Genomic DNA, 12,407 nt, shown 5'->3' on the forward strand with positions numbered 1-12,407 from the left:
TTAACATGGATAGCTCTTATTTCCAGTTTTATATCTTTTGGTGTTTTCTAAATTTCTACAATGAGTATATATTTTTACATTCAAACAATTAAGACTCGTTTATATATAGATTTGCAGTTTTCAGATTTTTTTAAACTTATGAACTTTTTCTTCAAAAACAAGGTTAAAGCCTTAGAGATCTGTACTAGATTAGTAACATTTATTAACTTAAAGCATCTGTGTGAATATTAACTTATTTTAAATAAGTCTAATTGAAAACAACGGTCCCACCTCCCCACATGAAGTATCTTTCTACTAAGGTATTTAAATAGAATAGGATTTTCTTTCTACTAAGAAAATTTAAACAGAATAGGATTGGCTTGACCATAATTTAAAAATGACTAGAAATTTCCAAATCTTACTAGTACTCTCCCCTTCCTTTCAGATTATGCCACAAAATCAATGATACAAAAAGCGGGTTAATTTCATTCCTGTGAGTCTCAATCTGATAATCTAAGGCATTTAGGCCAAAGTGAGGTAATTCTCAGTGGCTTGCAGCCAGTCTCTGCTGCTTTGAATTTCTGTCTATAACTTGGATGACTGACACATTTTGCTGCCTCATCCAGAGCTATCTCTCTTCAGGATTTTCATTAGAAATGAATAGGGCCAGGAACTACAGTGTCCCAATTCTCAGAAGTTTCTATCCTGTGCATTCTGTAACATCTCAAATGACCACTGAAAACCACCAACAAAGTTACAGTAACTATGAACTATCTAAGACCCACAGACAAAGACAAGAAAACATATGAGCGAGCCAGGCTCTAAAAGTTATAGCTGAGCCTTTTGCTTCCTCATCCCTGAAATGTGACTTATAATCCCTGTTCTCTGGGCAACTGTGAGGGTGCATGAGTTAATGTGTGGAAAATGCAGGGCACAGTTCTGGGCACAGAATGACAATTCAGTAAAGTGGTAGCTAGGGTACTTTATGTCATTACTATCAGTGAAGAAACAAAATAAATTATACCAGTACACAAATCTATGCAAAATAAGGATAAAAACATTAATAACTTGAAAACAACCCATGGGGAAATAATAGGCTTCCTTGATGGCTCAGACGGTAAAGAATCTGCCTGCAATGCAGAAGACCTGGGTTTGATCCCTGGGTTGGGAGGATCCCCTGGAGAAGGAAATGGCTACCCACTCCAGTGTTCTTGCCTGGGAAATCCCAGACAGAGAAGCCTGATGGGTACTGTCCATGGGATCACAGAATCAGACATGATTGAGTGGCTAACAATTTCACAGATAATATACCATATTTGAATGCTACTTTTTAAAGTTTTTTGGCGACATGGCATGTGAGATCTTGGTTCCCCAACCAGGGATTGAACTCAGGCCCCCTGCACTGGAAGCACTGGTTTAGTCGCTAAGTTGTGTCCAACTCTTGAGACCCCATGGACTGTAGCCCCCCAGGCTCCTCTGTCCATGGGATTCTCCAGGCAAGAATACTGGAAAGGGTTGCCATTTCCTTCTCCAGGGGATCTTCCCCACCCAGGGATCGAACCCGGGTCTCCTGCACTGCAAGCAGGTTCTTTACTGACTGAGCTATGAGGGAAGCCCACTGGGCCACTAGGAAAGTCCTCAAATGTTACCATTTTATGGTGCTCCCTTCTAAGCTACACACTTCTATTAAACATTCTTAGTGTTGCTAAAGAAGAGCATGTGATAAAGCGCATAAATAAAGTGATTACTGCATGTTAGCTGTGGTCTTTGCTATCACAATGGTGAACTGCTGACATTAATTACATTTTTATGTGTAGCATACAAACTGCACATTTTCTGGCTGCAGCACCAACCCAGATGCTGACTACTCTTCAGTCATGAGTAATGGAAAGAAGGCAGCAGAATCTCATCCCTCCAGGAGGCAGGGCTGGAGCACAGGGCAGGAGGCACCTCACCACCCCTTGTCCTTCAGGGAAGAAGTGAGGACTGGTCAGGCTTCAGGGCAACCAATCCCCAGCACCACAACCAACTAACCCCTCCCTGCCACCAACCGCTCCAGGTTCTGAATGCTGCAACAAAAGTTTCTGTTTGCCACAACTAAGATTCAAGACCTGACACAGCCAAATAAAAAAATATGGGGGAAAAAAAAAGATTGCCCAAATGAAATAGCAGTCGGGGACTTGAGAGGCATAGAGGTACTCTCCAACACAGCTGTTCACTGGGTTATCCCTAACTTTCCGTTAACTGTTGAAATGCATGGACCAAAATTTAAATTCGGCTCCAAGAAAGGATATTGGAGCATTTCTCAGTCTGCTTAGAAATATGTTTTGGAACTTGATGAAAAGTGATACACGAATAACATGTGATGATCTGGACACGGTCATCACAGTCGTGTTACACAGTCTCTTTAAAATGAGGACATATTTAGGATAATGTCTGGTGTAAACTCATATTACATAATTATTGTAGGTGTAGGGAATAAGTGTTTACAGTAAAGATAATAACCAAGATAACCGCTAAAAATTAGTTAGACTGTGTTAGTATTAAATTCAGACACTGGGGTAAGTAGCTTTCCATGCACAAGTCATGAATTTTCCATACAAGTATCTGAAATAAGTGACTGTATGTACTTTACAGATGTAGAAACTGAGATTTAAGAAGCTTACCAACACTTCCAGGTCCACACAGATAACAAGAGAGATAAAATCAACATTCATACCCAAAATAGCTGATGTTAGAGCCTTAGGAATGATTCCGTATGTTATTCTGATCAACAATACAGCTGTGTAAGAGGCTGCATCTGTCAAGCACTTAGCATCTATCTGGGTCTGAATCATGTAGATGTGGGGTTATTTTTGAAAAATGAGGAAGTCACAAAATCCCCTGAAAGAAGAACAAGCATTATGCTACGGACTTCACAGAAGTTCTAAAGGTTATCTCAGACTGGTTCTGATCGTTTCCTTCTCTTCTGACAAAAAAGAATGCTTCTGGAACCACAGTAATAGAAGAGCTGGAGGAGGAGATGGCTTGGCAATTTTAAAAAGGCAGAAAATACTAGTCTTGGTTTTCAACCTAAAGGGATATGAAGTTCTCTAGACTTGACAGATGTGGGTCTTGGCTTCCTACCTTCCTACATCTGCAGATGACAAATGTGTCCTAGTGGGCTGATCTGGCTCCTCAAGACTTTCCAGTCTCTCCCTCTCTTGTTCTTAGTTTTTTCAGCAACAATATAGATGGAATGGTGAGGTATGTCATTTGCTGGGTTTGCCTGAGGAACTAGAATTTGATACCTGTCATTGTAATGATGGTTAACTTTCCAGCTGATCAGCAATAGAGGTGAGAACACTGTTCACTCTACTAAACGCTGAAGCAACCAGGAGTCTGCTATAAATAGGCAGCTTCTAAGGAGATGAGTCCCAGAAAATCGGGATAAGAAGACGACTTCTAGGCAGCAACCAAGCAGGCGCTGTGTGTGTGTGTGTGTTTACCGTACATTCCTCAGGCCCTCTCTCAAGAGCTATATTTCCCCAGCTACTGGGAATATTGGCTGCTGGCTGATGAAGCTCACAGCTGATCTCGCTCTTGGAATCTCTGTTGGGAATTACTCTCCAGGAGTGGGAGCTGCCTCACCCCCAAGACTACTTAGCCCCTCCCCAAGGGCAGCTCAGATGTAATTTCTGCAAAACAAACATAAGGCCTCCTTGGTGACAAACTCCAAAGGGCCACCCCAACCTCTGAGCACCCATTGGCTCACCTTCCCCTTCTGCCAGTCCCCAGCCCTCCCCACTCCTGGAGATAGAGGAGAGTGCACTTTCTTGAATCATCTCCCAAGATCACAAAAGCACAAAAGCTGGGATTCAAGCCCCAATCCATTTGACTCTCAGCTCTAAGTTTCCATCAACTTTAAGAAGCCCTTGACTTTGACTTACAAAACAGAAATCCTTATAGCTTAGCAAGACATGCAAAGTGGAGCTCATGGTAAAGAACGCGCCTGCCAACATGAGAGACGTAAGAGACCTGGATTCAATCCCTGGGTCAGGAAGATCCCCTGGGGGAGGGCAGGGCAACCCACTTCAGTATTCTTGCCTGGAGAATCCATGGACAGGAGCCTGGTGGGCTATGGTCCATAGAGTCACAAAGAGTCGCGACAGAAGCGACCTAGCACACATGCACGTCCTTTCTAGCCTCACACTCCATCACTCCCTCCCACACAATCTCTCACCAAACTCACACCAAACTCTTTCCTCTTCCTGAACATCTCATGCTTCCGCTTTCCCTGGAACAGTACACTGTCCTCATCTGCTTGATGACCATCTCCTTCTCCCACCGGTTTGTCTGTAGGTGTTTCCTCCACTGTGAAGAATTTCCTGGCCCCTCAGGAAGGTTAGGGATTCCCAGGTGGCTCAGTGGTAAAGAATCCTCCTGCAGTCCTGGAGATGCAAGAGATGTGGGTTTGACCCCCGCGTTGGGAAGATCCCCTGGAGAAGGGAATGGCAACCCACTTCGGTATTTTTGCCTGGAGAATTCCATGGACAGAGGAGCCTGGTCGGCATACACACAGACAGAGTAAGGTCAAGATCTCCATCCCTCAAGTTTCTAGAGCAGGTTGTATGTTCCTTAATTGTAGGGACTGTTAATTTTTTTAAGTGATTCTGCGTAGGCAGGAATGTCTTTTAACTCTGCTTCCCAGCCTGGCATTTAAAGATGTTTTGTTGAATGGATGAATAAATGAACTCAGCTGAGTTGCTGGTCCCAGAGGCCTGGACTGAAAGGTTGCCAGCAACCCCGTGACTTGGAAGCAATATACAGCATCATACAAATTTGGATAAACTACAACCTCCTTGAGCATGAGGACTAGTTTTTCTTTATTGAAGTAGCCTTTCCAAGACCTGACACCATCTCCCACTCATAGACAATAAGATCCAAAAAGCCCACTGAACCAAATGAAGACTTAGCAGAAAGGACTGACATCCGAGAAAATGACTTCACTATCCTAGGTCAGTCTAAACTATTAAGATACACAAGATATTTCTCTGTTTTCTTAATATGCTCTTATTTCCAAATTAAAAAAAATTTTCTCCTTTGTTTGAAATATGGTTCCCTCTATTTAACAGAGCAAAAGACAACTTCAAGTTTGCTAAATTCCAGTTCTAGGTCGGGAATCAAATCTAATGTGGAGATAGCAAACATGACTAAGAAGTTTCCCAGCTGGCCTGCACAGTGCCATATAGTTGTTCCTTTGAGACATAAATATACTTTTAATCTACAAGGTGCTTTCCCCCCTACTTTCTGAAACTAAGACTCACTGAATAGAGGTACAGATATTACTACAGACACCAAACACCCCAAGTATGACGCTTAGGATGTGGGGGTGAACCACTGTCTTATAAACATAAAAACTGAAAGCCAGTAGGGGCAAGTAGCTGCCTTCTCTACACAGGAAACGGTCCAATTTTGTTACTGCTCTCAACAAAGATGTCCAAACAACAACAACAAACTGCTGAGAGTTGGCTGAGATGGGCAACAATGATAAGAAGTCTTAAAAACCCAGCTCCTTTTTTCTTTAAGTGGATTTGGGAAGGAGGAACCTCTCCGGCATGTAACGGACTGATTTTCTGTGCCCCGTGGGATTTTTTTTCTTGTCAGTCTCTCACAGCCTACATTGCTAGTCTGGTGGGAATGAGAAAAGCCATGATAACATTTTCCCAAGAGAGCGCCACAGCTGGTTATCTTCTTCACAAGTCTCTGATCATGTGCGAGCCTAAAACACAGTTCTTAAGGCTTTTCCTCTCTGGTCTGTTTTTTAATAACCTCAGGAAGTCTATTCCTAAGGACAGAGGTGCAATTTGCAAGTACACCTCATTTCAAAATCCTGCTCACATCATTCAGGTCACAGATTCGGTGCTTTACAAGTCTACGAGTGTGCCTGCTCAACTTTTTATTCTGTGTCTTTAAGATATGTGTTGTGTTGTGTGTGTGTGTGTGTTAGTTGCTCAGTCATGTCTGACCCTTTGTGACCCCATGGACTGTAGCCCTCCAGGCTTCTCTGTCCATGGACTTCTCTAGGCAAGAATACTAGAGTGGGTTGCCATGCCCTCCTCTAGGGGATCTTCCCAATCCAGGGATCAAAGCCAGGTCTTCTGCACTGCAGGCAGATTCTCTACTGTCTGAGCCACCAGGGAAGCCCAAAATATGTTTGTTTATTTATTTTTTGAACCTAATCTCTATTAAATACCACTAAGTATTAAAGGCACCAGACCCTTCCTTGTCTTGGTTACAGGCTCAGTGGGTATAGGGAAGCACCCTCTGGTGGGACAGATGGAAGATACCTTTTTAAACATCCTGGTGGAATCCTCACTTATCTGCATGAACCGCATAATCACGTTGTTCAGATAGATGTCACTCAAGGTGGCGTGGTCTTTGCTTTCTCGCCTCACTTGGTTCAGGAGCAAATACCAGCAGTTCACTGGAGACAATAAGTTCTGGTCTTTCCTAAGAAGTGAAGAAAAGAGAATTAGCATCAAGTTCAAAGCTGATCCAAACAGCTGAGGGACGTCACCGAGGCAAAACCAGGAGCTGCAACACATGGGCGGTTCTTGTTTCTTCTCCTCTGGGCATAGCTCTTAGCAAGACACTTGACAGCACTGGGCTTGGAAAAAAATACTTGGACCAAGAACACCAGTCAAAAGCTACAATCCTGACAAGGGCACAGAACCCGAACACACACACAGTACTCGGGCAGGCCTTCAGCTTTAATCACCTCATTGAAGGAAGCAGTTTATGTGTATATAAAAATCTATTGACTATTGTCTCACAGACAGACTGTGGTTTGCCACCGAACACAAAGACTGCTTTGAATGTCCAGTATGCTGCTGGAAGAGATCGGGCTAGGTATACTTTCCATGGGACATAAATGTGAGGATGATTTACTAATCCCCTGATACTTAACCTCCAGCCTCCCAAAAAGTGTTCCTGGGAAGCAGAAGTTTATAGCACTGTCTCAAGACTCGTGAATAGAACTAAGAGGTTCACTGGCTTATAACTTGTCCCATGTCCTTTTTAAGCTTATTGAGCTATTTCCTTGTTTTATTCTAGATAATAAAGTGAAAAGTGAATATAAACCACAAAAGGCAACTTGCAAAAACTCTTACCAAAAACCTCCAAAGAAAAGCAATGACTAATAGAGACTTACTGCTTTAAAAATATATATATGATATTTGTTTTTTGCTTTTTACTTAAAAAATCTAACTTGGAATTTCCCTGACTGTCCAGTGGTTAAGACTCTGCATTTCCAAAGCAGGGATTGTGGGTTTGATCCCAGGTCAGGGAACTAAGATTCTACATGACGTGTGGCATGGCCAACATTTTTTTAAAAAATTATATTAAAAAAAAAAAAGAAACCAAAACTAACTCTAAAATGGCAAAATGGCACAGAATGTTTTTATCCTAACTTAGAGACCCTAGTGCAATTTTCCAAGACGTGTTATCCTCCTACAAGTAGTCATGATGATTTATGATTCTGAATATTAACTAAATTAGAAAAGAAACAGTTAAATCAGGTCTTTCAGTCCTTAAGTCCCTCAGAGTCAGGATTTAAGAGTGCATCAAGTCAAAACTCTCTTTAGAAGAAAGAGGAAGCAGGAATGGGTATAATAAGGGTAGAAACCCCTGATCTAGGGCCCTAGCACTTATAACCACGAGAGAAGACTTCCATTCTCCTAGCTGGCATAATAAGAATTACGCCCCAACCCAGAGAACCTTCTTTTCCTTTCAAAGCCATTGGGCATGGGGCAGTGGTTCCATGGCAGAATACTGAATTCTTTGTATTGACATTCTCTACCACCCAGCCCAAAACATAAATGCTACCTTACAGTAACTTACCTATATACTCTTTATGCTGGAGTAAACCATACATTCTTTGAGAATGTGGCATACTTTTTTTGTATCCTCATGGCCCTGCCATGTTCAGCATTAAATACATGTTTTTTCATTCACTGAATAAACATTTTTTATTGTCCAATGGTAGCTCAGACGGTAAAGCATCTGCTTACAATGTGGGAGACCTGGGTTCAATCCCTGGGTTGGGAAGATCCCCTGGAGAAGGAAATGGCAACCCACTCCAGTATTCATGCCTGGAAAATCCCATGGATCAAGGAGTCTCGTGGGCTACAGTCCATGGGGTCGCAAAGAGATGGACACGACTGAGCGACTTCACTCAAGTAATAACAGTATTGACAACAACAATAATAACAGAGATGGCTAAGTTATCATTTACTGAGCACCTACTGAGTACACAGGTCAAGTTCATGGAATATGGATCCATACTGTCTCCACTCAAATTCCAAAATCATTATGTACTAGCTAGGAGATCCTGGCCAAGTTATTTAAACTTCTCTGTGCCTCTGTTGCTTCATTTATAAGATGGTAAAGTAGCAGTACTGATTTTATACAATGATGAGGAGTTTTGAGTTAATATATATATTTTAATGTTTACTAGAATGCCTTAGATTCATAGCAAGTGTTATATAAAGCTGGGATCTTCCTGATGGCTCAGACGGTAAAGAATCTGCCTGCAGTGCAGGAGACCTGAGTTTGACCTCTGCGTAGGGAAGATACCCTAGAGAAGGGAATGGCTACCCACTCCAGTATTCTTGCCTGGAGAATTCCATGGAGAGAGGAACCTCATGGGTTATAGTCCATGGGGTCACAAAGAGTCGAACACAACTGAGAAACTAACACCACACTATATAAAGTTAGCGATTTTTATCTAGCAGTTGGTCTAAAACCTACACACATCAACTACTTAATTCTACAATTTAAGGCAGAGATATCTAGATAGATCCCCTCTATCAACGAGGGAACTTAAGCTTTAGCAAGGCACAATGATTTGTTTAAGAACAAAACTAGTATAGGAGAAAGTCTTTGAGTCCAGGAAGGCTGATCCAAGCCTTGGTATTTCCACCATGCAGCGGTCAATTCAGACCAAGGATTATCCTACAGGTCAAGCATCCCAAAACTGAGTGAGACCTAGGCTCCTCGGCCTAGCTTAAATGACTAGTAAAGTTAACAGTATATTGTCACCCTGCTTATTTAACTTATATGCAGAGTACATGGTGAGAAACGCTGGCCTGGAAGAAACACAAGCTGGAATCAAGATTGCCGGGAGAAATATCTATCACCTCAGATATGCAGATGACACCACCCTTATGGCAGAAAGTGAAGAGGAACTAAAAAGCCTCTTGATGAAAGTGAAAGAGGAGAGTGAAAGCGTTGGCTTAAAGCTCAACATTCAGAAAATGAAGATCATGGCATCCAGTCCCATCACTTCATGGGAAATAGATGGGGAAACAGTGGAAACAGTGTCAGACTTTATTTTTTTGGGCTCCAAAATCACTGCAGATGGTGACTGCAGCCATGAAATTAAAAGACACTTTCTCCTTGGAAGAAAAGTTATGACCAACCTAGACAGCATATTCAAAAGCAGAGATATTACTTTGCCGACTAAGGTCTGTCTAGTCAAGGCTATGGTTTTTCCTGTGGTCATGTATGGATGTGAGAGTTGGACTGTGAAGAGGGCTGAGCGCCGAAGAATTGATGCTTTTGAACTGTGGTTTTGGAGAAGACTCTTCGGAGTCCCTTGAACTGCAAGGAGATCCAACCAGTCCATTCTGGAGGAGATCAGCCCTGGGATTTCTTTGGAAGGAATGATGCTAAAGCTGAAGCTCCAGTAGTTTGGCCACCTCATGCGAAGAGTTGACTCATTGGAAAAGACTCTGATGCTGGGAGGGATTGGGGGCAGGAGGAGAAGGGGACAACAGAGGATGAGATGGCTCGATGGCATCACTGACTCGATGGACGCGAGTCTGAGTGAACTCCAGGAGTTGGTGATGGACAGGGAGGCCTGGTGTGCTGCGATTCATGGGGTCGCAAAGAGTCGGACACGACTGAGCAACTGAACTGAAAGTTAACAGTGCCAAAGATGTAACAGTTGTGTCGTGAGGAGAAGGAATATTGAGTGTGTACCCGATGTCAGCTCTCAGCTGCATCAGGGATTTGTCATGTTTCTCATCTGATGGTCACAGAATCTCACTTTACAAGTTAGGAAACCAAGGCTCAGCAATACTGACTCTATCGACCAAGGTCACACAGCAGAGCTAGTATTCAAGCCAGGTCTGTTTGACTCCTTCTTAAAGCTTGTCTTTGGTTTTTGTCCCCCAAACCTGGTTTTTGTCCTTTCTGTAGACTTATTATCTTATCTGCAGTCCCACAGTCAATAATAAACTTAAGGAAAATTCCAAGCTACGTATCTTTTTAAGAAAACTAGTGAACCAGCCAGGAGAAAGAAAAAGTGGCAGCTGATGCACTCAGGGATCAGACCGGAGTGCATGCGCCCAGGCATGCTTTCAGTTCAGAAGTGATTCCCAAGTACAGAACACACAAGGAGACACTCAAAAGTATTTACTGTATAAACCAATGGGCTGTCCTCTTATTTGCAATTACTTCTAAAACCGGACAGTCTCTATAAATGCAGATCTAGCACTGGCTCCAGTCTCTGTCAAGCACATTTGACATCTGCTCACCCTGGGAACCATCACCAAAATTTATTTCTATGCTGGACCAACAATATAGGTTAAAGTGAGCCCAAAATAAAAACTAAACAAGGTATTCTGCAAAAGAACCTCTACTCTCTTTCTTCCTGCAAAAGTTCCTATTTTTTCTTTTTTTCTTATGATGAGAAGAGTTAAAAAAGCTTTTTTTATGGACATAGAGTTGATGTGCAATATTATGTAAGTTATAGGTACACACAATATTATGTAAGTTACAGGTGTACATTAGTGATTCACAATTTTTAAAGGTTATATTCCATTTATAGTTACTATAAAATATTGGCTATATTCCATATTATAAAATGTATCTTTATAACTTTAAAAATACATAATAGTTCATACATCTTCACCTTCTAGCCTCATGTTGTCCCTCTCCCCACTGGTAACCACTAATTTGTTCTCTACATATGTGAGTCTGCTTCTTCCTTATTATATTCACTAGTTTGTTGTGTTTTTTAGATTCCACATATAAGTGATATCATACAGTATTTGTCAGTATTTACTATGCAGCCTCTGTCCGACTTATTTCACTTAGCATAATACCCTCTAAGTCCATCCATATTGCTGCAAATGGAAACATTTCATTCTTTTTTTATGACTGAGTAGTGTCCCATTGTGTGTCTATAACACAGCTTCTGTATCCATTCATGGACACTTAGGTTGTTTCCATTCCTTGGCAGCTGTAAATAATTGGGATGCATGTATCTTTTCAAATTAATGTTTTCTTTGGATATATACCCAAGAGTAGAATTGCCAAAGAAGACACACGGATGGCCAACAGGCACATGAAAAGATGCTCAACAGCATTCAGTTCAGTTCAGTCGCTCAGTCGTATCCGACTCTTTGCGACCCCATGAATCACAGCACACCAGGCCTCCCTGTCCATCACCATCTCCCGGAGTTCACTCAAACTCACGTCTATCAAGTTGGTGATGCCATCCAGCCATCTCATCCTCTGTTGTCCCCTTCTCCTCCTGCCCCCAATCCCTCCCAGCATCAGAGTCTTTTCCAATGAGTCAACTCTTCGCATGAGGTGGCCAAAGTACTGGAGTTTCAACTTTAGCATCATTCCTTCCAAAGAACACCCAGGACTGATCTCCTTCAGAATGGACTGGTTGGGTCTCCTTGGGGAAATGCAAATCAAAACTACAACGAGATATATCACCTCACACTCACCATGATGGCCACCATCAAAAAGAACGCAAATAGCAAATATTAGAATGGATGTGGAGGAGAGGGAACCCTCTCACAATGTCAGTGGAGATATAAATTGGTGTAGCCACTGTGAAAAACAGTATGGAGGGTTTTTTCTTTTAAAAAAACAAAACTATCCTACTTTTTATGTAGGAGCCAAGGCCACAGAAGGGTATAAAATAAAACTGCAAAGCCAATGGTGAAGACTGATATGTGCTTTTCTGCAATCTCCTACCAGTTGGAGCCCAGGAGCATTTGGGCTTCCTTATTGTCCCGTGTGTGCGTCAAGGTGGTGGGGGTGGTGGGGTGTGTGGAGGTGGGTGTGAGTGATTCTCTTTTTTAAAAAAAATTTTTGTCTTGAGGTATAGCCAGTTAACAATGTTGTGACAGTTTCAGGTAAACAGCAAAGGGACTCAGCCATAGAAATACATGTATCCATTCTCCCTCAAACTCCCCTCCCATCCAGACTGCCACATAAAATTGAGCTGAGTTCTCTCTGCTCTACAACAGGTCCTTACTGGTTATCCATTTTAAGTACAGCAGTGTGTACATGTCCATCCCAGACTCCCCAACTATCCTTTCGCCTCATCCGTGTGAGGTTCTGCTCTACTCTTTCATGGAGACAGC

At 42.2% G+C, this 12,407-nt stretch overlaps 1 protein-coding gene across 3 annotated transcripts in view; it reads right to left on the bottom strand.

Annotated features, from left to right (window-relative positions):
• Positions 1–12,407, bottom strand: part of SRGAP1 (SLIT-ROBO Rho GTPase activating protein 1) — a 298,498-nt gene that overhangs the window by 139,818 nt on the left and 146,273 nt on the right. For all 3 annotated transcript variants that reach the window (XM_005680226.3, XM_005680227.3, XM_018047993.1), the window contains exon 3: positions 6,309–6,471. In XM_005680226.3, coding sequence (XP_005680283.1) covers positions 6,309–6,471 — 163 coding nt within the window. The remainder of the gene's footprint in view (positions 1–6,308; positions 6,472–12,407) is intronic.

This window comes from Capra hircus, chromosome 5 (assembly GCF_001704415.2).
Source record: "Capra hircus breed San Clemente chromosome 5, ASM170441v1, whole genome shotgun sequence".
Taxonomy (NCBI): Eukaryota; Metazoa; Chordata; class Mammalia; order Artiodactyla; family Bovidae; genus Capra; species Capra hircus.